Source organism: Syngnathus typhle, linkage group LG11 (assembly GCF_033458585.1).
Source record: "Syngnathus typhle isolate RoL2023-S1 ecotype Sweden linkage group LG11, RoL_Styp_1.0, whole genome shotgun sequence".
Taxonomy (NCBI): domain Eukaryota; kingdom Metazoa; phylum Chordata; class Actinopteri; order Syngnathiformes; family Syngnathidae; genus Syngnathus; species Syngnathus typhle.
In genome coordinates this window covers 9,868,954-9,891,972 of record NC_083748.1, presented here as the reverse complement: position 1 = coordinate 9,891,972, position 23,019 = coordinate 9,868,954, and the positions used below count along the sequence as shown (strand labels likewise).

At 42.6% G+C, this 23,019-nt stretch overlaps 3 protein-coding genes across 7 annotated transcripts; 1 reads left to right on the top strand and 2 right to left on the bottom strand.

Moving 5' to 3' along the window:
- Window positions 1-1,793: 1,793 nt before the first annotated feature.
- Window positions 1,794-12,432, bottom strand: srpk1b (SRSF protein kinase 1b). 3 transcript variants are annotated; one of them, XR_009716130.1, is made up of 18 exons: window positions 12,329-12,432; window positions 11,736-11,790; window positions 8,693-8,820; window positions 8,496-8,604; window positions 8,289-8,376; window positions 8,087-8,174; window positions 7,602-7,708; window positions 7,362-7,527; window positions 6,974-6,999; window positions 6,686-6,893; window positions 6,084-6,503; window positions 5,871-5,965; window positions 5,678-5,785; window positions 5,404-5,473; window positions 5,226-5,318; window positions 4,629-5,044; window positions 3,427-3,647; window positions 1,794-3,266 (listed from the first exon to the last, which is right to left on the bottom strand). XR_009716130.1 is itself a non-coding variant. In XM_061290415.1 (16 exons), exons 1-16 carry the CDS (start codon window positions 12,339-12,341, stop codon window positions 4,863-4,865), a joined length of 1,956 nt encoding a protein of 651 aa, XP_061146399.1. In that variant the 5' UTR covers window positions 12,342-12,432; the 3' UTR covers window positions 4,065-4,862. The 3 variants fall into 3 exon arrangements, 1 of the variants encoding a protein (XP_061146399.1); XR_009716131.1 differs by lacking the exons at window positions 1,794-3,266; window positions 3,427-3,647 and adding an exon at window positions 3,734-3,894; XM_061290415.1 differs by lacking the exons at window positions 1,794-3,266; window positions 3,427-3,647 and having other exon boundaries at window positions 4,065-5,044.
- Window positions 2,810-4,479, top strand: lhfpl5a (LHFPL tetraspan subfamily member 5a). 2 transcript variants are annotated; one of them, XM_061290422.1, is made up of 3 exons: window positions 2,810-3,218; window positions 3,466-3,702; window positions 3,839-4,479. In XM_061290422.1, the coding sequence occupies exons 1-3, from the start codon at window positions 2,810-2,812 to the stop codon at window positions 3,847-3,849; spliced, it is 657 nt and encodes a 218-aa protein (XP_061146406.1). In that variant the 3' UTR covers window positions 3,850-4,479. The 2 variants fall into 2 exon arrangements, with proteins under 2 accessions (XP_061146406.1, XP_061146404.1); XM_061290420.1 differs by having other exon boundaries at window positions 3,466-4,479.
- Window positions 12,433-12,914: 482 nt separating the features above from the next.
- Window positions 12,915-22,766, bottom strand: mapk14b (mitogen-activated protein kinase 14b). Of its 2 annotated transcripts, none has more exons than XM_061290417.1 (12): window positions 22,315-22,766; window positions 19,262-19,391; window positions 17,660-17,718; window positions 17,276-17,387; window positions 16,771-16,800; window positions 16,403-16,450; window positions 16,049-16,163; window positions 15,798-15,869; window positions 15,613-15,692; window positions 14,902-14,980; window positions 14,528-14,701; window positions 12,915-14,434 (listed from the first exon to the last, which is right to left on the bottom strand). In XM_061290417.1, the coding sequence occupies exons 1-12, from the start codon at window positions 22,428-22,430 to the stop codon at window positions 14,367-14,369; spliced, it is 1,083 nt and encodes a 360-aa protein (XP_061146401.1). In that variant the 5' UTR covers window positions 22,431-22,766; the 3' UTR covers window positions 12,915-14,366. The 2 variants fall into 2 exon arrangements, with proteins under 2 accessions (XP_061146401.1, XP_061146400.1); XM_061290416.1 differs by lacking the exon at window positions 15,613-15,692 and adding an exon at window positions 15,252-15,331 and having other exon boundaries at window positions 22,315-22,761.
- Window positions 22,767-23,019: the final 253 nt, after the last annotated feature.

Here is a 23,019-nt window from a genome sequence, read left to right as displayed (position 1 = left end):
ACGGATTTAATTAAACAGAACCATAGCGTTTCTAATTGTTTATCTGCCAAATGTTTCACTTACCTGCCGTTCGCTGTTTAGCCACAGTACAATATAAAAGTTAACAAATTAATAAGATGCCCTGACAAGCTGCATTAAATAAATACAGTAGGACCCTCAAAAACAATCTATTGTTGGATACTAGTTGACCTCACGGTTGAAGGAATCATCATAAAACCTTTATTGACGGTACGTAAAATCCTTTATGTGACATCAGTGCCTAATAAAATGAAACTAAAATGACTCACCCTTTGGTGACAAGTGGAGAAGAGAAGGAGGCTTGTAGAAGGCCAATTGTAGTTTGCATTGAGATAGACGACAGCTTACATCCACCATTAACTGTCACGGAATGAGTTGGAAATAGGTGTGATGGCAAATATTTACATACTTAAACTGTATATTAACAACAACAAAAAAATCCAGATATGTAATCAATCTACCAGCACATGCATGACAGCAAAACATCATATGCTGAGCAAGTACTGTTATGACATCATCGCCTTTACGTGATTGGGAGTGTTAAATGATGTCGATACTAGGGGTTTAAAGTCGAACTCATGGCGCTGTGCCGTATTTAGAAAAGAGAAATTCCATTGTATCTTATTATTCGGTTGCTTTTTTCAAATGAAAAAAAGATATCAGCTTTTATTGTGACCAAAACTTACAGGGAGCTGCATGCTAGCAGATGAAGTAGACACATTTAAACATTACATTTAACTTAACTTCTCCCTACTTGAGAGCATATCTGTTTTCCCAGTGCTTGCGTATAATCTCTGTATGTCCTCCCGCATTCCACAAACATGATAATTGAAGACTGGAAATTGTGCATGTTTGTGAGTGTGAATAGAGGCGACCAGAATAGACCCACCGAATGGAAACAAAACTTCCAAAATCTATCTAGATGAAAAATGATGCCGAGCCATGCTGGATGACAAGTTGTGCTTGAGAGGATGATGGATGTTTGTATGTCACCTGACATAAAATGAAGATGTGCCTGTTCCATTCATGTGCTGATATGGAACATTGACATGATCCCAGGAAGTCCACATTCCTTACGAAATGGTATTGTGGTTTATTCCAACATCATTGACTCGCTCTCTGTGGTCTTAAAGAATCTTCCTGATTGGCTCCTCCTCTGTGGTTTTGAGGAATCTTCCATACTCGAGTCCTGACACGTATGCAAACAAGACTATTTTAGTAGACATTCATGACTTCTGTTCACAAATATATGTTAAAATGATGTGCGTGGGGGGGGGGGGGGGGGGGGGTATCCTATTGCTTTTAAGAACCAATTTAGTTGACATGTCTATACAGAAAGCTGAGCATGCACACTGCAACGTAAAAACACAAGTAAGCAAACAAATCAAATTCCAAGCTTGTTTTCATTCGCAAAACACACACACACACACAAAGCCCATACTCCATTCTCTGAGTAAATTGGATTGCTGGTGCTGTGGGGGGGGGGGGAAACTTGATTATAAACAGCCTCCCCCTCACTCTGGTGGCGAGCGTCACTTAATAATGCTAAGTGCATCGACACGTCAGTGCCCTCACTCGAGCCCTGTGTAGAGCGCTACATCAATTTGATACACCCTTCATTCAAGTGTAAACAAATATATTAAGTACAGTAAATTATAAGGAGAGTAAATACTGTGCATTACTTCCATAAGCAAAACTTGCGTCTCGCTTAACATATTCATCTATCCACTGTACAGCATTGGCTTAGGAGGTTTTGGGGGTCGTTTGAAAGTCAATTCCATCATTATTCTGCTTTATTAATGCAATCTGATAACGAGGCTGCATTACGGAGAAAACAAAACTGAAAGCAAGAAAAGGAGCTCCATATAAGATTAAACAGTAACGTCAGGAGGCCTGTGTGTATTTTACAGCCATTGTAAAATGTCTGCCCTTGCACGAGAAACGATAAAGTATGTTTTGCTTTATGAGTTTTCTTCCCATTTTTGCAATTGGGTTCGAATCTACTGGCCGAAACCGCCTGGGACAGGTTTGCGCACCCCTGCGATCCTCGTGAAGCGGTTCGGATAATGAATGGATGGTAAATTTTAATAAGTGTACAAACTGATGTCTGTGCAGTACTTTCCGCCTCTGTGCTGCCACCTAGTGTTCATCCTGTCAAATACAATTACTCGGTGTGTATTTGTGTTATTGTTCATCCAAATCATAACTAAAAACAAATTTTAATTGAATGTAAAATTCAAATGTTGATATTATACGTCGATAACTTCCTACTATATCGTCGCTTATTTATATCCCAGGAGTAGTGGAGGGTGACATGCAATTGCGTATTCGTCCACTAGATGGCGGAAATTCCAATTAATCTGTGTATCCACTTGTGTTGTGTTCAATTAAAGAGGCTCAGATTTCACCCTGGGTAAATTTGTGATTAGATTTGGTTAAGATCTGCTCTGTATAGTTTTTGTTTGGTGGTGTGCTGTCAGATATACATTACATGCCCATATTGCATGTGCCTTCACTCTAATGTTGGGGAACTTTGTGTTATGTCTTCATGTTATTGAAAGTGAATACCTTGGGAGTGAAAGTATCAGCTGAGCCTCAGCACCATCTGGCAGGCGCCTCATTTTACAATGAATCATACATGAGTGGGACATTTAGAGGGTATAACCCTTCTCCAGTGGGTGGTATTATCTCTTCATTGTCGGGGGCGGTTGTTGGAGCCACATCAAAATAAATACACTTCTCATAAAGATCGTTTTGGGAGCAGATTTTTTTTTTTTATCCCCAAAACGAGATGACCATGTTGCCAGCCCAGGAGGCGGCCAAGATCTACCACACCAACTACGTGCGCAACGCCCGCGCGGTAGGAGTGCTATGGACCGTGTTCACCATCACGTTCGCAGTTATCACGGTGGTGGTGTTCATCCAGCCCTACTGGATCGGGGACAGCGTCAACACGCCCCAAGCCGGCTACTTTGGCCTCTTCCACTACTGCATCGGCAATGCGCTCACCTCGGAGCTCATCTGTAAAGGCAGCGCTCTGGACTTTGGCTCCATCCCGTCTGGGGCCTTCAAGACGGCAATGTTCTTCGTGGGCATCTCCACGCTGCTGGTGGTGGGCAGCATCGTGTGCTTCAGCCTTTTCTTCTTTTGCAACGCCGGCAGCGTGTACAAGATCTGCGCCTGGATGCAACTGGCCTCCAGTCAGTGAGCATAAAGCAGACACAGCTAGGTCACAAAATTAGGGACACCTGCAAAACATGACATATCACATTGCATAGGTGAATCCAAAGATGTTTACTACTCAAGTGCCCTATACACTGAATCATATATACGACAGGCGTGCAATATTTTGACTGAAAAAAATTATTTGAAAGTTCTCAACGCTCGGTTCAGCAGTACTCAACTCACCTCGAGGTCGCCGACCTCCTGCGGCCCCTTCTCCGTTAGGCGCTTGCATGGTGATCGGCTGCATGATTTATCCTGACGGCTGGGACTCGGAGGAGGTGAAGCGAATGTGCGGCCAGCGGACTGACAAATACACCCTGGGCAACTGCACGGTGCGCTGGGCCTATATCCTGGCCATCATCAGCATCATGGACTCGCTCATCCTCGCCTTCCTGGCCTTCAGCCTGGGCAACAGACAGGACAACTTGCTGCCTGAGGACTTCCAAGTGGAGGAGAAAGGTACCAGCACTTAGGGGAGGATGGGGTGGAGGACATAATATGCACTGAAAGGAATACAGAAGACTTGAGGAGGTAGAAAGTTTCTTAATTCATTGCGATGACTCGATTTCTGTTGTTTTTTTTCTCTTCACTGCAGACAATGCATGAATCTACCGGAGACCGCCCACGAAGATCAAAGTTCTCACGGATTCCCTGCAAATCCAAATGTGACGTGGAAGCAAGTGGCAAATCATTATTATCAACTTTATTTTAACACAAAACGTGAATTAGACCAATAGCAAAAAAAGAAAACATCGGATGTACTCGTGTTCAGTGTCTTTTGTCTTTTGAGCAATGATGAGTCGAGTCAGGTGCTCAAAACAGACGTTTAGAAACATTTTATTCTTCTTTACCTACAGAAAATAAATTTGGCTGAACAGGAGAACCTTTAAGAACCTATGAGCAAGTTTATTTTGAGCCGTGTGCGTACGACGGGTGGATTGCTGTAGCTAGATTATTGATGTGAGTATCGCCTTCAAAGACTCCCTAAAGACAACTGCGTAGGCCCAGTTTGAATATCGTGGGTTTTGATGACATTGTGCAAAGCTGAAAACAAAACAAAAAATTCATAGCAAAACTGTATAAAGACTGATCCTCTTTCCTCTGTGTACAAATGTAGAAATGTTTTCTAGTCCTTTCCGTGGCGGTCAGGTTCTTTGAGGGAGTTTGACCACTAAAGATATAAATGATGGCACGGCTAAAGCAATGGTAAACAAGACTGCACGTATTTGGCTTCTTCGTGATCTAAAAAAGTTGGTGATTTTAACAGCAAAACCTGTTACTGATTGCTTGTACTCGAGCGCAAGAACTACTGTAGATCTTAAATTCTAAGAGTAACTAAAATATCCGAACGAGTTCATGTCCTGTAGACACCAAAACAAACTCACCCTACGAAATGAATCCAAGAACATTTGCTTCCTCTTCTGTCGGTAATCTAAAAAGAATGTGGATGGCAACTAAGGTGCGGTCTTAGCTGGTGTGACAAGTGTGTGCCGGCTGCATCTGAAGGCCATGAAGAGTGCACAGTTTCGGTTTTAAGCCCATAATCTACACACCCATCCTGTGTGCATCTAGCGGTGTGTGCGTGCGTGTGTGTGTATCACAATTATCTGCACGCCATCTTATGCCAGCCAGGCATTAGAGAGACACTGAGCAGCCGTGGCCCTTCTTTCAGGGACAAGGTCCAGCATTGGCTGCAGGAAGCTGCTGAAGTTGTGCGCCTCTTCTTTGGACCACTCGTACTTGTCCACCAGCACATCAAACATCCCCCATGGCTTCAGCTTTGTGATGTGTCGCAGGTCACCTGGGGTCAAATGGCGCATTTTAAAAATGAGGAAGCCACTCTGTATATACAAAATATATTCTGTGGATGACTTTGATGCGGTAGTGTTCCACATATCAGATTTTATGACTTTATGAACTTCTAACTAACTCACAAGGCACAGGAGAAAGGCAGACGATAGCAGCGGTGTGTGTGAGTTTACCTTTCTTGGTGAAAAACTCCTTGGAGTATTTGCCTGCCGTGATCAGCTTGCGAGGAACCTTGCCGAGCAGCTCGATGATCAGAGCTATGTGATCTGGAGACATGCACACGTGAGTCGCAGTTAGAAAAAGGATATTGGTCGTTTATAGGCAGGATTTGTCCCTCGAGAATCCACAAACCTTCATCTCTGGAATAATCTTCTCCTGAGTGAGGTTCAAACAAATAGTCTCCGGTTGCCAGTTCGAAGGCCTGAAGATGGAGGAAAAACCATGAGAACATCAAGTATTTGTGATGACAAAGTTGCATTCTACATCATAAGCTGTGTTGGCATCTTGACAAGTGGCGCGTGGATTGCTTTTTATTTATTTTTTACTCAATTGCCATCAACACATGACACCCCCATATCAAACAGATTAGCTCCTATTTTTTCAGATCTACAGAGATCTGCGTTACCATGCAGGCTGTGCTCCAAATGTCTGCCGGCGTGCCGTAGCCAGCTCCTAGCAGCACCTCGAGTGAACGATACTGCCGAGTCTGGATGTCGTCCGTAAAATGCTTGTGCTGCGCGAGACGGAAATCGATTAGTCGCTGGACACATTTCTGTCAAATCCGTTGAGAGATGCAATTGATTGTTTCGAATACTCACCACCCAGCAGGCGTTTCCAAGGTCGGCGATCTTAACCTGCAACTTGTCAGCATTCAGAGGGTCCAAGGGATTTACTAACAAGCTACTAGATGATTCTATTGGAGGAAGCCCGACGACAGAGGCAGCAAAGAAAGAAAAAGATAGTTAGTGACAGGAAATGCCTCCAACAAATATATTGACATATATTTAACAATAATATTCCTTCCAACTAACCACTCAAACTATTCTCTTCATCTTGACCTTGCGTTTTGTTCTCCCCTTGTGTGTCCATATCCTCCTCCTTTCGCTCTACCTTGACAGCATCAATCATCTCTGAAGGGGCAACATCTGAGCCGAAGGAAGCGGGTGGCTCGGGGTCCTCTGAGCGGCCGTTACAGCTCTGGAAGTCGTCTTTGCTGCGTACTTTGTCGAGAGTCTGTATTTTGTCGTCTACTTGGTTTTCATTCTGTTGGTCCTCTAGCTCTTCTGCAGACTGCTTGGTCCCATGTTCCGGGCTTTCTTGGGTGGCCTCGCTCACCGGTTCGGAGGCGTTACCGTTGCAGTTGACCTCCATGGTACCCTCCTCCTTGGTGGCGCCCTCTGTGAGTACACTTGGCTCAGCCACCTCTTGGGGGAGCTTGACAATGGGAGATTCTGTAACAAATGTAATAACGCTTTAATAACCACTTCAATATTCTCATCCTGTAAGTGCCTTAGTAAAGAGGCTAATGCAAACATTCGTACTGACACTGTCAGAGGTATTAATTCAGCAAAAAAAACATTTATTTTATTTACTGTTTGCAAAGATGTTGGTGCCGCATCATTTGCCTAATCACCTGCGATAGGATGCTCCGTGTCATTTTGCAACGTGGTCGACACCGAGGTGGGGGCAGTAGAGACGTCAGACGTGGTTTCTTTTGTGTCCTCCTCTCTCTCTTCTCCAGCTTTGAGTGACGCTTCTCCTCCCACCTGTCGCTGCTCTGCCTGCTTCTTCTTCTGCTTCTTCTTCATCTTTCTCTTTTTATTCTTTGACATTTTGGCCGTCTTGAGAGAGACAAGAAATGATCCATTTGTATCCCGCACAGCCATTCCTACTAGTCAGTTTGAGGAAAGAAAAAAATTACCGGCTTGGGTGCTGGAGCTGTACTCACTGTGGGAAGAGAAAAAGAAGAGGAGGATTGTATTACTCGAGGACATTGGAGGTACATCTATCACCTCGATGGAAGCTGACTCACACCAAGATGTATTAACAGACTCATGCAGAGGCTGTCGCTCACTTCTCAGAGCAAGGTGGCCGTTTAAACATTCACAGTCAGTGATGACTCATAGCTATCTTCTCCAAACAAGTTTAGAATTGTTGAAATTGCATCAACAAAGAAATCATCGAGCTAATTGCTCAGTGATGTCAATTGAAGGCGACGGGGGAATTACAGCTGGAAAGCCAAACAGTAAATCATGGAATGATGGGGAAAGATTGTAGCACAAACACAGGGGAGGGACTAAAAGTGTAACCTGCAGAGCCGGAGGGCGGCACCACGCCAGTTTTCTGCCATTGCGTCGCTTCGACAGCCATTTTCTTGATATAGGACTCGTTGACGGTGAGAAGAATGTTTTCTGGCTTGATGTCTGTGTGTATGATTTTACATTTCGTGTGGAGGTAATCTAAACCCTGGAGGACCTGCATGAAAGTGACCATCAGCAATATCCAAACAAAAATGACAGCAAAGCTTTCTGAAAGGTTCGCTGCAGTACCTGTCGAATGATGCTTTTGACACAAGGCAATGGTAGGCCTTGATAATTTGACTTGATGATCCACTTTAGAAGATGGTACCCCAGCACCTCAAAGACCATGCAGATATCTGGTGGAACACAAGTCAAGGAAGAACACAAGTAGGCATCGCTCTTTAAACAAGTCGCATTTTGTCGACCCACAATGGACTTTGCGACTACAAATGAATGAGAACGACATTCAGAGGGTGTGTGGGTGTTCTGTCAGAGAGCCCAGCTGCAGACTGGATGGATACTGCGGGAGAGGGGGAAGAAGAAGAAAAAAAAGTGACGGTGCCAACGTCACTGCATCAGAGCCTGTGACACCCAAGGATGTGCCAATGCACAGCGAGCTGTCAGCAGAAGACCCACAAATAGCTATGTAGAGAGATGAGGCGCAGGGTTGGAGGGCAGAGGGTGTCAAAGTGAGTCTACGAGTAGTCTCCAAGCACAATTGTGTTAAAAGATACGCGTGCCGTTCCTGCCAGAAATTTTGAAGTCATCAAGAAGCTGCACCACTCGCTCCCTGCTGGGATCAGCGGGGTCTGTGTTCCGCACCTGAAACAAATGGGACAGAGACAGAGGTATAATGGGTAAACATATAAAAAATATAATTTGGCTGAAACAAAACACTAAAAAAAAAAAAAAAAGAAATGAAATTGTCCATTTTACAGATTTGAGTAGCTTGATTTCATCCAGGGCCGTTTCTGTGTAATGCTCAGCGCTTTTCACAACCTTCATAGCGACAAAGCGCTTCTCCCTGCAAGATACACACAAAAACAAGATTTTTTTGTGAATTAAAATGTATCAATGCGGCCGCACGAGTATTTGTTTTCATATGCAAAATATGAATTTATCTCTAGTCTAGTAACAACTTACTGGATGTCCCAAGCTAGCCACACAGTCGAGAAGTGCCCCCAGCCAAGCTTACGGATCACATGGTATCTACCGTTAAAAAGATCTCCAATCTTCACATGGTGATATCCCCCTGACCAAACCATAATGATGTTATTCAGGAGGGTTTGTTTTTCTTGGTTTTTAATAATTTGCTCTGATAACAGACAGAAAGTTGTTACCCTTGCAGTAGTCACTGGGGTCTTCTTGCTCATCATCGTCAGAGCCCAGGATCTCCTCGTCTTGATCGGGGACAGGCGAGTCTGTCGGACTTGGCTTGGAGGTGCCACCACAGCTCTGAGGCTCTGGCCTTAGGGGAAAAAAAAAACAGGAGGAGGTTGGGTCAGAGGTCACAGAAAAAGGACATTTGGGATAAAACAGACATGCTCTTTGGTTAAATACAAGAGAAAGACTTTTTCCTAATTCAGTTTTTAAATCAGAAGGATGGAAGGAATTACAGCTCACCAAACTAATGAAATAAACTAATCATGTTAATTACATGATCGTCCGTGAGGGGAACATCCCACTTTCCAAACTCCTTATGTGTTGCTGCCTCTAAGCCACGTCTGATGCTCACAGAAATCCTGCATTGCAAAACAAGTTCAAATCCTGCTGAGTGAGCAGCTGAAAAATTGACATTTTCCCGCTTTGCCCTCTCATCACTAGCAAATCCAAAGTCTTTGCCGCAGCCGTTACGAAAATAGCAGCTATTACTCGAGAGGGCAATGCTGGAATTGGGGTCAGCGCAGTTTCCCCCTTTAGCCACCCCCTAATTAACAAGCACACAGAAATCGTTGCAATACTTTGCCGCTGGGTAACAATACTGCCAAATTGTAATCAAAATGGGTCCAACTGAATCTGCGGCATCATTGGAGTTGCAGAGGGTCAGTTACTCTAAACAAGCCGGACACAAAGCACGAAATGTCTTCTGATCTGAGTGACCACAAAAATAACACAAACGAGCATCCTTCGACCTAAACGTAATATCATTAAACACTGACGTTACGGTGTGCCGAGGCGTTCAAGTTGTGATGAGCAAATATGAACATAGGTGATTAAATAAATAAAAACATTGCCCCGTTGGCTAAACAGGATGACCCAAAGCAAAGTTATTGTTGTTTCTGTTTGTCGAAAAGACAAAAACTTGGACATGGTTCAACCTGTAATGTAAACTAGTAAGATAAGGAGCCCCTGCAGTGCTGAAAGGTCAAACTACAGAGAAAAAACAAGCCACCAGCTTTAGGAAGGAGACCAGAAGGAAACAAGTAGCACCGCCGGTGAGACTTTATACCACTTTTTGCTTTGCAATGTTTTCAAATAAACAACGCTACATGAGGCACTGACTTAGTAACACGTGACGACTAAATAACAGACAACAAACAAGTCAACTTAGCCCCAACGTTCCAAGTCAAGGGCAACCAATAAAACAGATCCAAATATCACAGATGAATCTACTGAATGTTCGTCAGCTACTATTTTATTTATAGAACTGTTCTTGTCAACAACATTAAAACATACCGGGCAATGAATAAAAACGTCATTTTTCTAGTCAAACAAAACGTTTGCCAACTTGCTTGTATCCAGTTCAACTTGTCTCTGCAGCAGCCTTATCACAGAACTGTTGTTACTATACAAATATTATTTAATGGACAACACAAAGGCCTAAAACATGCAGATATTTAAGAAAATAGCAGTCATCGTGAAGATTAAAAAATATAAGATACAGCTTGAAAAGGAAAAATTAAATCCAGGTCATGAATAAAATGATGTGAAGAGAAGCAGTAACTTTACAAGAGATACTTGTGCATATGCATTTTTTTCTTTTACTGCAGTACGCACACACTAACTGACATTCAAACATTCTTTGAATGGCAAAAGTCAAGGGCAAACATAAGCATACTGCGCTTACAGGACAATGTGTACAATTCAACATGTGGACCTGATTCAAGAAAACAATCCAAAATGGTTGTCAGATCTGCCTGCTTACCTGCAGGATGCACGGATACCCATGGGACTTGAAGCAGGGAGGGGGACAGGACAGTGGAGGAGACAAGGGCAGGTGTTCAAAGATGCTCTCACTCCATTAGTCAAAAGTGGGGGGGGGGGGGGGGGGAAATATTCAAGGGTGAGGGGGTTGGGGAATGAGTAGCACAGTTGAGATGATCCAAAAGAAGCAAAAACAAGTGCCGACACTCAAGGCATCAGCGCTCACTCGCAGTGTCTCGCTTCTCCACTTGCAGCTTACAATCTCTTCATTGCTCTCGTCCTCTCTCTCTCTCTCTCTGACCGAGAACTCTCCTTGGCTGCCGTCAGCCTCTGGCCCCGCCCCCCTGCACTAGCAGCAGGGAGATGATTGGACTACACAGCTCAGCACTGCAATGCAGGTGAGGGACCACATCAACCATTTCTTTCACTCCACCATCATCTTCTTCTTCAGTTGACCTCTTCATCATTATTATTCTCAATCCCAGGCTAGAGAATGTTAACATCACACTCCTTTGCACTGGAGAAGCAAAATGTCACCGAGGCTAAACACTGCAGCACTGAACTCCAATTGGGATGCTTTATACATTGTGATTATTGGACCCACCTCGCAGTGACAACCATAGAACTGGAAACCAGAAGTGCATTGTTTGTCTTTACGTATTCTGCAGTTCTTTTAGACTTGTCTTTTCACAATATGTTTCTACTTCCTCAAATATCACCCAAAAAAGGCCAAGGGACGATCAAAACATGCACGTCAAGGTTGAGTGAAATGCACTGATGCATTCCATGGCAAGCCGAGCACTGTGACACTTGCGTCACTCGCAGCCTTTATATCATTTTCAGTTAGTCTTCTCACTTGATGGGAATGAACGAAGGGCAAGTTAACACGCAGGGTGAGGGCAAAACGGATAGATGATGGGGTTATGTAATAAACTGCAGTTGAGAAAACGAGGGGGCGGTGAAAGATGAAAATAGTGGGCAATGATTTATAACCACTAGTATACGATGCAAGGACAGTCATGTAAATGTTGGTGACTATAGAATTGTATGTTGTTGATTTTCTTTACAGTCATTAACAATCCTCTGAAGGAATAATAATTGTTTGACGCGCCTGCACATACCAACTTTAAGTATTTAGCACGACTTGGTATGAAGATGGATTACTTCAAAAATAATGAAATAAGCAAACAGCCTACTTTTTTTTTCAGTTTTTTCATGCAAACATTTATGAGAACTTACTTCTTTCCAGATTTTCGAGGCTTTGTCCTCTTCTTCCTCGCCTGTAAAGCGAGTACTGTCAAGTAGAATTACACCACATGGGTTAAAATCGGAACAGTTCATACATGTTGTTCAGCTTTCTTCGATTAAAAAAACAATAATAGAATCTCTAACAAAAACCATAACACAACATAGCATCAGATGTTTTATTAGGGGGGGGGGCTAGAATGATGCATCAAGTTGACAGGTTCTCAATGCACACACCCAATTTGCTAACGAGGTGCATCCAAGTTGTCAATTAATTCAGCTTTCATCATCAACACAAATAGTTTACATTGACTTAGTGGGCTGGTGGAACTGAAGGAGTTGACGCTTTCTCATTATTGTAGAAAGTTTGAGCGCATCCGGATTCCGAACAGTGCTTGTCTCGTGGACACAACTAGCATAAATGCTACAGTACGCACACAAAGTAAGGCGCATGGTCCATCTTTCAACTATTATTTGGTGGGGTTAACACTGCATGAGACATTATCATTGTGGCATAATCTGCCTCCGACAATGTCTAGAGTAACTGCGAGAATCTAATGCAAAAGAAAAGCGTTTAGTCAACGTACCTTTTCTTTCCATCGCGGCAAAACCAGTCTGCGAGTGTTGCGTTTAGGAGGTGTTGGAAATACCAGAACTATAGTCTTTTCAAACGACATCGCGGTAAGAGGGTGTGTTCAGGAAACCTAAGGAATATTCCAACTTCGTGTAGCTATGCTAAAATTGTAAACACTAGTATGGTGCTTTGGATCGAAATGAAATATTAATGATCATATTCACTTTGATTGACAATAATCGATGTTGCTGTCGTGTGCATAATAAATATCCCTTGTTGTAGTTTGTTTTTATGGCATGTGTCAACATAACCGGTTTAAAAGACGTGGACAGCCCCATGTCCTTTGTCTACCAGATGGTTCAGTTCTTTCCCAGGCAGCTCAAAATAAACTAAAATAAAAACAACAGCTATTTAACAATACATTTACGTCACAAGTATTTTTACTGCTTATTTAAGTTGTGACATTAGTTATTATGTACACCATTTAGCGTTCCCTAGTGGTAGCAAGCTTCTACAGAAATATTTTTTAAAACTGTGCAGTAAATATATTTCAGAATTGCACAGAAATTTAACTGTATTAACAATGCATTTTTACCCTGTTTGAAAAATAGCCACCTTTATTTTCTCACGGTAGCGTTTTAAAGGAAATTAACCAGATAGTAAAAAAAAGACCTAAAAATAGTGGTGCCAACAAAACCAATAAATTAACGATTATATGTGCCATAATAAAATTGAGAATTCAGCATCTAGGGAGTAAATATTTAAATGCCATACATGTGTCTTTCTATATATGATTCAAATCAATGACAAGATGTGGTTTGAGCATTCATTGGGAGAAAAACAGACGCCCCCTCAAAAAATATTCAAAGTACGAGCGCTTGATTCAACACACAATAAAGCATCACGTTTGAAAAGCCCTGAATAAAAATATGTATTTACCGATGAAACACTAAAAGGCAGCATGTGTAAATTTGACTAGCTTCCTCAAATAGCCCGCTGAGTAAACAGCCAAAATGTGTTACAAAGTGTTATTAAAACAATCAAATTGCCTTAAACTTTTTGTTTGGTTCTGGTAAACGCAACTACAGTCATCAGACAATACATTTTGTGTTTGGTAAAGGACAGCTCTCCATAAATAATAAACTGAAGCTTGTTTTTTCTTTTTTTTCCACAAATAACATTCTTTAACATCAATATACAAAACATCTGAAAAGATCATAAATATAAGACAACCTGACGTCCATAAAACATTCAATGAACACTTGTGATTTATGAACGCAATATGATTAAAGTATACTGCCAGCCCATACTGTGGTGGATAACATTTTAAACTTCAAGACATATTACACCATAGTGGTCCTGCAGGATGTGAGAATATGCTTAAACTATGGACAGAAACTAAAGTGCTAACAGGAGCTAAGACTAGGAACAGACAACAAACCTCTCAGGGGTGTAGAGACGGTACATTGAAAGACTGAATCAAATCATAAAAACAAAGTTGCAACTGTTACATATACTGAGATGCCATACATACTTTATTCATTAAATAACAAATCTCCTTTTATGCCTTTTATGGCATCATTCATACTGTGGGTCCAATATGGTTACTGGCCTGGCTGAATCACTTGTATGCAAACACTGTTTTTTCTTGTCATTCTAAAACACACCTATGTACAAAAATATGGAATTTAAAAGTGGAATTCATTTTATAAATATCTCCCTAAAACATTTCAATCCTGTTTATCAAGTATTCTTTTCATTATCCACTAAATAGAAGTTGCTCCAATTTGCTTACGATATAAAGAGCACAATGCTAGCTGCTAGCCTCACTAAATTATTAGTTTGTATTGAAACTAATAAAAAACTGAACCACTTTCATGAGTGATGGGAGAAACACACAAGTCAAGTTCAATCCCTGAAAAATGACCCCGCAGAGATGTAAAGATGGCAGGCACTTGAACATTGTGGTGGTGTCGAGAGTGTTCGGAAAGTGGTGCCGAGTCACAGAGAGGTTTTAATGTGTTTCTAAGGTTGGTTGCCTTCACTCTTTCTCATGACTCCATCTCATCCCTGTCGAACGATGGTGGCTCGAAGCTGACCACCTCTTCGTAAGTTAACCCTAATGGACAGGGAGGAAGAACCCTACATCACATCTAAGTTCTGTCAGGAGCGCGACCACCTCCTCTTAATGATCCTAACTATGGCTACTTACTCTTCCACTCCTCAATTTCCAGCTCGCGGCTTTCAAAGCTCTGGTCATAAGGCTCCGCTTCAGGCTCGTCATCTGGATCGTGATACTGGGCAAAGTAAGGGTGGGCCAGCGCCTCGGATGCCGTGATCCGTTTGTCTGTGTCCAGCACCAGCATTTTCTCCAGCAGATCCACAGCTAGCGAGAAGGAACAACATGAGAACTACAGGTAAGGTGCACAATCGATGGTGGCTGTTGAATACAAGAAAAGTGACTCCATTTAGCCAATCAAATACAGCGAGGCATGAAAAGGGCTTTGTGGTTGATGAGACCACTAGAGGGACTCAGTGAGCCAAGAAAAAAAGAAGATTTTTTTTTTTTTTTAAAGGCACACTTACCAAGAGGGTTGGCGCCGATAAATACATCCGCAAAGTTTCTCTTGGGCATGTGGGGAAGTGAGTTGATATAGTTCCTTGCCTGTGAGAGGAAATAAAAACACAGCCCAGTCATAACACAATGTGAAAAATCTGCATTGCTATTGTTGTGAATTCACCTCATCTTCCTTTATGACACGCTTACAATTATGTGCATTTATTTTTGCAGTAGTATTGAACACTAAGCGGTCAAATGTTAACAAGCCCGAGACTGACAAAATACTAAATGGCCGTGACAACTGCGCTGAGACAAAAAGGAAACAGAATGAGCTAAATGAGAGCATCTCCAGCAGAGGCAGCTTGGCATGTCTCACCTCGTGGCTGGGCATCCTGCTTATGAGGGAGGCCGGGGGGGTCCCCGTCAGACGCATTATCTGCTGGAGCTGGTTTATGTCTATGGGGTCTGAGTCAAGGGGCATCATATCAAGAAGGGGAAAGAGCACGGGCTTTTGAAATTTGTGCATGAAGAGTGAACAAACACAGGGTAAAGAGGACCATTTTAAGAGGCTATTGTTAAAGATCTTCAGCCATAGTAGCTCATTGCTGCTATAGTGCCTCCATACTTCGAATACATGCTAAAAGAGGAGCGTGTGTCAAGCAGGAGCAAAAAATGAGTTTGCAGGAAAAGAGTCAAGCGGATGCAATGCAAGGAAATTTTGGCTGCTTGACACTCACAGACTCGGAGGAGATTTTCATTGAGAGCTCGGACCTAGGGGTTCCAACGAGCAGCATGACAAGCTTCAACTGATCAATATCTATCTCACTGACATGAAGGAAAACCATTAGCTGCATTCGTATACAGTTCATGTTGTGCACTCATCTACAGCCTTCCCCACAACGACAGTCGAATGGAAGGATACGATCCGTGCCGGGGAACAGCGTTCGTCCGGTGAGAAGTTCCGCCATGATGCAGCCCACCGACCAGATGTCCACTAAAACATGGAGGCAGTCAAACAACTGTGAATGGATTTTTTTTTTCCTCAAGGCATTTTCTTTTGATGTTGATGCAATATGATTACATTTGTGAAGAGTCACAGTCCAAATGTGCTTATGTGAAAATGAATAATGCCGCAACGAGAAGAAAACTAGCATCATATCTGAGCGTCCGTACCTGTCATGTTGTAGTGCATCCAGTTAAGCATGATCTCCGGGGCGCGGTACCACCGAGTGGCCACATAGCCAGTCATTTCGTCATCCGTATGCCGGGCCAAACCAAAGTCCAGGATCTGGGGAAACAAAAACATTGGCGCTAAAAGTCTGTGCTAGTCTACATTCTGTGTTTATTTGGGGGTTCTTGCAAAGATAATGCTAGTCAGGTTTAATTGTCTCTATAAAAGAAGTAACAATATTTTGATTCTTGTGGTTGCATTTGGTTTTGATTACATAGCTGCATGAGTAGCTAATTCGGTACCCAGTAGCCATCCAGCATATTGTGATCAGTATTTCATTTTCGGTGGCAACACACCTTCAACTCGCAGTCTTCATTTACAGCCAGATTACTGGGCTTCAAGTCCTGGAGAGGGGAGATAGAAAGATAAGTTAAAGATAAGATCAATTCAAACAGACAGCAATGATGTAGCGTCACACCACAAAACATGAAATTTGATGCTGTGTTGATTGTTCTAAACCTTTACTCGGGTCATGTAGTATCGAATCATTTTTTACCCATGGTTAAAACTAGGATCAGGGTTTCAAAGTAGGGTTTAAAACTAGAGGTAAGGTTTCAAAGCAGGGTTATGGTTTTAAAGCAGGGTTTCATACTAGGTAGGGTTGAGTATGCATGAAGTGAAATGTGATCTCGATACTTACAACCTATTACACAACAGCACTTACTCTGTGGATGATGTCTGCAGAATGGATGTACTGCAGAGGGGAAAAAAAAAGAAGAGAAAATGAAACTCACATGCTCGTAAGATAATGCGTGTTGCTCCAGTTGCTGGAGTAAAAATCTATCAGAAACGGTTCGGCGCAGATCGAGTAAACTTTTAACTGGAGTTTACTGGAGGCATAAACATGTCGAAAAGTAAGGTGAACTCTCACAGGAGAGAGACATGAGGCTGCCTATAGTTAAGATACATATGTACTATAAATAGCCCTTTAAATGTTCCACATTGCATGCCTGAGCTTTCTCAGACATTTTATTTCAATGTTATCATACAATTACATTGCTAAGAATTGATGGATGAATGTTAAAGATATAACTTAAAACATCATCTTGACAATTTGGAAATGTAAACACGAGGTTGACTACTCTTCGGGAACAAATTGTGTTTAACTCGAGGAGGCTCGACCGTAGGAAATCAAATATGAAGCCGTGCTCTACGTTACATTGACTGACCTTTAGGCCTCTGAGAATCTGGTAGATGAGGAACTGGACGTGGTCGTCGGTCAGCTTCTGACACTTCACGATGTTGTTGAGGTCCGCCCCCATTAAATGGGTCACCAAGTATCTGCAAAACAGAACCGAGCGCTCTAGTGACCGACAAGTGCAACAAGCTCACATATCCGTGACGTCACCCCCCCGCGCAGAGACCATGTGCACACTCAATGGAGTAGTCTATGCACACAAATGCACAGACTGCCAGATGGCTGTTACCATGGAAACAACTCCAATGTTCACAGTGCATCTGTTTAACCTACATTCACCTAAAACACTACATATGAGGTGGAATGTGCTTTACTTTGCAGTGATAATTGTTGGTGGGGGGGTTGTATGACTTACACATCACTGAACTCTTCTAAGCTTGTTGCAGGTGTGAAAACATCTAACAGTCCGATCACCTGAGATGGGGGAAAAAAAAGAGAAGGCAAAGATCCTGTTTACACACTGATATGATGCACTATTTTCGTCTTCTTCAATATCCTGTCTTTAATTTGCAACACGGAGACAGCAAAGCCGCTGCCGTAGATTTACAAAAGCGTTTGTAGTTAGATTAAATTGCCGCGCCGTTTTTCTTTGTGCGGTCTAATTGAAAGAAAATGGCTCTGGCAAAGCATACAAGTTAGGCACCGACTAAACGGGTTTGTCTTAGCGGAGTATGATCATTGTGACGTGCAGCAAAGTTTATGCCAAGACTGAAAACAAGTCTGAATAGTGACAAAAGCACACACCGAGAGCAGAATGCTAAAGTTGGTGCTCAAGGATGTAAAAAAAAAAAAAAAATCAGCTGCATTCCATTTTTGATAACAGAATACTGATATTTACATGACATGATTCACGGCATGTCAAAAAGCAGGTCATAGAGGAATGCAGATCCAGGGACCCTCCCCCCCCTTTCCAAAACAGAGTGCCACAGATCAGTACAGTAGTGTAAAACACAGTTATGCTATCGCCGCTCACCATGAGCCCGCCTGCACACAACACCCACACAGATGATTGGTAGACAACAGTCACAACAAATATCGGATTGGTTCATCTTAGCTTTCCAAACTCAAAACCCGGGGAGTCTCCTGGCAACAGCGGGAGAAAAACAGAATGTCTGTCTGCACAGCAAAAGGTAATCTAATCCATCATGCGGATAAATTTAGAATGCACAAACAAAAAGAACACCCAAAAAAAAAAACACTGCATGCAATTTTTGTTATGACGAAACAACACGGCAATATGCTTGATGACAAATTCCACGCACCCTCATATTGTGGCCTAAGATTGTTTTTTTTTTTTTTTTTACTCAACTGCAGATTAGCCCGTGTCTACAAAAATGAATAAACCTTTGCAGCTTCAACTCTTCTGAGAAAATATTGCAGTGTTATTTCCACTTCCCCTCAGGCCACACGAGTGTGATACTCCAAATTGGTTTTCTTGCGCAAAACAAAACAAGGTGTTGTTAGTCTCACATTTTGCTCTTGTTTTGCTTCAGCTGGGTATTGAGAATGAATTAAAAGTGGAGTGATCGTATCAGAGACTGCAGGAATTTGTGGTGTCATTTCCAACGAAAAACAGTTGGGGAGTTTTTTCCTCTTGATGTGGGCAACCATGAGTGTTGCAATGCAAAATTCCTAGCGTGATCAAATGTGATTATTAATTGTACACAGGAAAGAATCTATATACAAGAGAAGATGTTTCTTTTGAAACCTTCCATACTTAACTGTTTCGCCCCTCTGTAAAATCGGTATCAGAATCCCACATGCACACATTTGCTTTTCCAGCAGCACATATCCTTTGCCTGGAGTCGCTTGACAAAGTTACTGTGATTATGTAACGTTAAGTGGTCAGAATGGATGCAGCAACGGCACACAGCATCTAAAATCGTGTGGGCAAGTGTCTGCAGGTGATTTATCTACAATGCACGACCGAGTCTTCTGGTGGTTGGTAGCAACTTACATTCTCGTGCTTCATATGTTTAAGCAGCCGCAGCTCTCTGTAAGTTCTCTTTGCATGGATGATGGATTGGAACGGTCTGGATAACTTCTTCACTGCTACCTTCAGGCTCGTCTTCACGTCAAATGCTGAACTGTAAGATACATCAAAGTAGTCAAACGCACCGTTGATTGTAAAAGGTGCATTTGAGCAAAGTCAAAATCATTTCACTGACTTGTACACAAAGACAACATGCAGGCCAGTGGTTTCCCCTAAAAGTGAAAATCTGATTTTTAAAATTTGTTTATATATTTCAGAAACACATAAAACCGTTCAGGGGCCAACTCACTGCAAGCAAAGAGAAATAAATAAATATTACAGAAATAAATTGAGCTATTGTCACCTATTCTCTTTCTATGCTTTGCACTATCACATAAATTGCCGGACACATTGACAAATATGTCAACCAACAAACGAACAACAGCATCCATCATCAGATGAAGGGGTCCTCGAGCTTTGATAGATTTTGGCGCACTACTTTAGTTTTTTCGTACTGTATGGCCTTGATGGCAACATGCCAGTGATTCCAGTTCAAGAAGAGAGAGAAAAAAAAAAAAAGGCTCCGCGGTTGTCACATAATAAAGAAGGATCAAGAACAAAATAACTAAAAGATGGCTGGATCAACTCAAACACCCCAATGCTGGAATGAGAAAGCATTTCTCGAGTGTAACTCTACACGTCATTGCCAGCGGAATCAGAACAGAAATGGGTGTGACGAAAAGAAAAGCACAGATGGACATTATGCGTGTCTAAGTGACATCAAGCAAATACTTTTGGTCAAATTCGTAGATTTGCCCGCTAAACTAGAAAACGAGACAACTGTGCTCGATTAAGACGATGAGGCGGAAGAACACGAGTCAGATGGGCCTGCCTGCGCTCACTGAGGGAATACGGGCCGGGCCCCCTTACAATAACTCGCATTCCTTCTAGGTTGACTAGTTACGCTCCATTACAAATGGATCCTTGCAAAATCTGGTGCAGACAAACATCAAGCAGGGAGTGGTGCACCATTATTTAGCTTTGGCAGCTTGAACTGCAAAACCTGTACCGGTGACCCGGTCCACATGTGCAAGGTGACCTGAATATTTAATTCTATTTCTCCACTAGTTACAAGCGGAAGAGGTGAGTCATTTCCTCAAGTGGTACTTCCCATAGAGCCACACTTATTAACTTTAGTCAGCAGCCTATCGGGATGTGTCACTGTGCCACAAGTGACATGCCTAAAGGCCCATAATAAGAACATTATGATAAGCATAGTGTTTTGTCTTCTTCGGCACGAGGGAGATAATCACATGCAACCGGTGTCCCAAACAACCTGCGGGTCATCGCCGGATTGAAGACCAGTCGTTTCTAAGTGTGCTGGTCTGCAGAACAAACAAGACAGGTCTAAGCAAACAGCAGCTAATTAGTCTGTAATAAAAAGGAAGAGTAATAACAAAGTGGTCATAAAAATAAAACAGGAGCGATGCTGTGAGTTCAGAAGGGTGAGCGGAGGTCAGTAAGTAGCACGATGCAGCCTGCTAACTTCTTGTCTTCGTTCTTCTTTCATAGAGGAAAGCGCTGGACTGTAAGAAGGCCAGTTTAGTGCCAGGCTGTTGTAGCACATGCAAAATGTGACTGCTGTTTTTGGAAAAGCATCACAGGCTAAGGACAATTGTATACAGTCATAGACACACGTGTCATAAATGCTGGCTATTGAACTTGGTGGAGAAGTTGATATTTCCCATATACAGTAATTTCTCTGTAATACAAGACTACACAAACAAACTGCAACAAGTAACATAAAAATCTAATTTAGCTTATCTCACATGATCATGGAAAGAACTGTTATTGGTAGTAGTCATGACATCAATTTATGACAGGAACTAACAGAACTGGTGTGACAATAAAATAAAAAAGGCCAACAAAAAGACAATTAACGAGAAGCAGATCAAGCTGTTCTGTACTTCAACAAAGATGTGCAAGTGCTGTCAGGTTCCACATTTTTCAGTCACTTCAGTTTTGTTGACCTTCATGTACATAAAGTCTACCTCATATGAAATAAACTTGTGTTTAAAAAAAAGGAGACATCACCAGAAATAGAAGGACCCTTATTGATTATTCAATATGTGCCTTGGGGTCTGTAAGTACACCACACAAAGCGGAAAAATGGAGAAAGCGAACGGAGGCACTCAGCACGTGTTTCGGCATTCACGACATTCTCCCTTGAAGTGAAAGTTTGATAAAGCCAAAGTACTTTGTCACTTAAAAACTTGCAAGCAATTTGTCGACATGTGACAATGATGTCATGGAGTTGCAAACCACTACCAACCGCAAGCAGAATATTTAATTGTGGTGTTAAATAAATGTTTACTTTTCGTGTAAATGCTAATAGATTAAGGGGGAGCTAAATTGCATTACTCGCATTCCTGATTGAAGCTTTGCTGCATGGTGATGTCATTGCTTACTTTGAGCATCTACAAGTGCTCATGTATAGAAAGACTGAAGAGTAAGTGAGGTGCCATGGCAGGATTTAGTGCTGACTAATAGTTGTGTGTCTCACCTCGGGACTGTGAGTCACGCCTGTACTACAAAAGTGACATCATTCTAGAGTCATCACCGTGCTCTTTTTTTTTCTGCCTCCTATTCAAAGCCCTCACTGTGCACAAGGGGGCCTACTTTACTTACTGCAAAACACGTGACCTTCTGGTGCTGTGCAGGCTGGCTGCACCCAACTGGAAAATGCATAATGCATGCAGAGCGCCGATTGCAAAGAGTTAGCTTGTGCATGCTGGAGCCTGGGATACAATCGTAGTGTCCTAAACTGGAATCAAATGTGATAAACAGGCCGTTCTCAGGCCCGATGAAGGAGCATGCACAGGCACGCCACCACTGCCAAGGCAGCTACAACGCTGCACATTTCCAAGTCGGACGATTCGCGATATAAACAGGGTAACAATGACAACTTGGGAACGTGCACGCTCCTTTTGGAGACTATAAAAAGGGAAATAAAAGGCATGTTGAAAGCATCCGCTTACCAAACGGAACCATAGGCACCAGACCCAACGGGAGACAGGTTCTGGTATCGCTCCGGTACCTCCCACATTGTTTTGTTGAGCTCCTGTCGGTAGAAAGTGGGTCTCTCCTGAGACATTCCTGCGGATTTAAGTAGCTCCGCAGCGACGGGGGAAAACAAGGCAGCGGAAACTTGTGCCCTCTCCTCCCCGTGTGGCACCCACAACGCTGGGGTACTCTTGGTAATAATTCGACAAGCCTGACGCGATTTGTGGAGGTAAAAGGCCGAGAACCAAGGGCGCCCCGTGGTGCAAAATTGCTTCCAAAGAAAGCTCTTCAATGCTCCGTGCACTTTCTCGATGGAGGTAACTTCCTCTTCTAAAGCCGCTGGGTCAGGTTGGATGAGCTTCTGCTCGAGTACTCGTTCGCTCTCTGTCGTGTTCTGCTCGGCATGCGGAAACGTGAGCGCGTATTTGTCTTGGTCACAGCGCGCTCTCGGTATAGAGGTCTCGCGAGAACCTCGAAATCGCGAAAACAAGGGGAGCTTCTGACAGTACTGTTGAGAGGCCGGGAGATTCCCTGTCAATCATCTAGTCATCTTTCGTGTTTATTTTTGTTTTATTTAGGAATTCAGAACACTTGAACACAAATATAAAGGCAAATATTTTAAATAATCATAAAAAGCACAACAATATAAAATTAGGGGTGATTTCAAATTTGTGGATTGC

Coding starts and splice junctions, on each gene's coding strand:
- lhfpl5a (XM_061290420.1), top strand. CDS start 2,810: ATGACCATGTTGCCAGCCCAGGAGGCGGCCAAGATCTACCACACCAAC. Junction 3,219..3,465: donor CTGGATGCAACTGGCCTCCA/GTCAGTGAGCAT, acceptor CTTCTCCGTTAG/GCGCTTGCATGGTGATCGGC.
- srpk1b (XM_061290415.1), bottom strand. Junction 6,894..6,973: donor CAGCTCCAGCACCCAAGCCG/GTAATTTTTTTC, acceptor GTCTCTCTCAAG/ACGGCCAAAATGTCAAAGAA. Junction 5,045..5,225: donor GGAGTTTTTCACCAAGAAAG/GTAAACTCACAC, acceptor ATTTGACCCCAG/GTGACCTGCGACACATCACA.
- mapk14b (XM_061290417.1), bottom strand. CDS start 22,430: ATGTCTCAGGAGAGACCCACTTTCTACCGACAGGAGCTCAACAAAACA. Junction 17,719..19,261: donor AACATATGAAGCACGAGAAT/GTAAGTTGCTAC, acceptor CCCCCATCTCAG/GTGATCGGACTGTTAGATGT. Junction 14,981..15,612: donor TGAAAATCTCCTCCGAGTCT/GTGAGTGTCAAG, acceptor TTCCTCTCACAG/GCAAGGAACTATATCAACTC.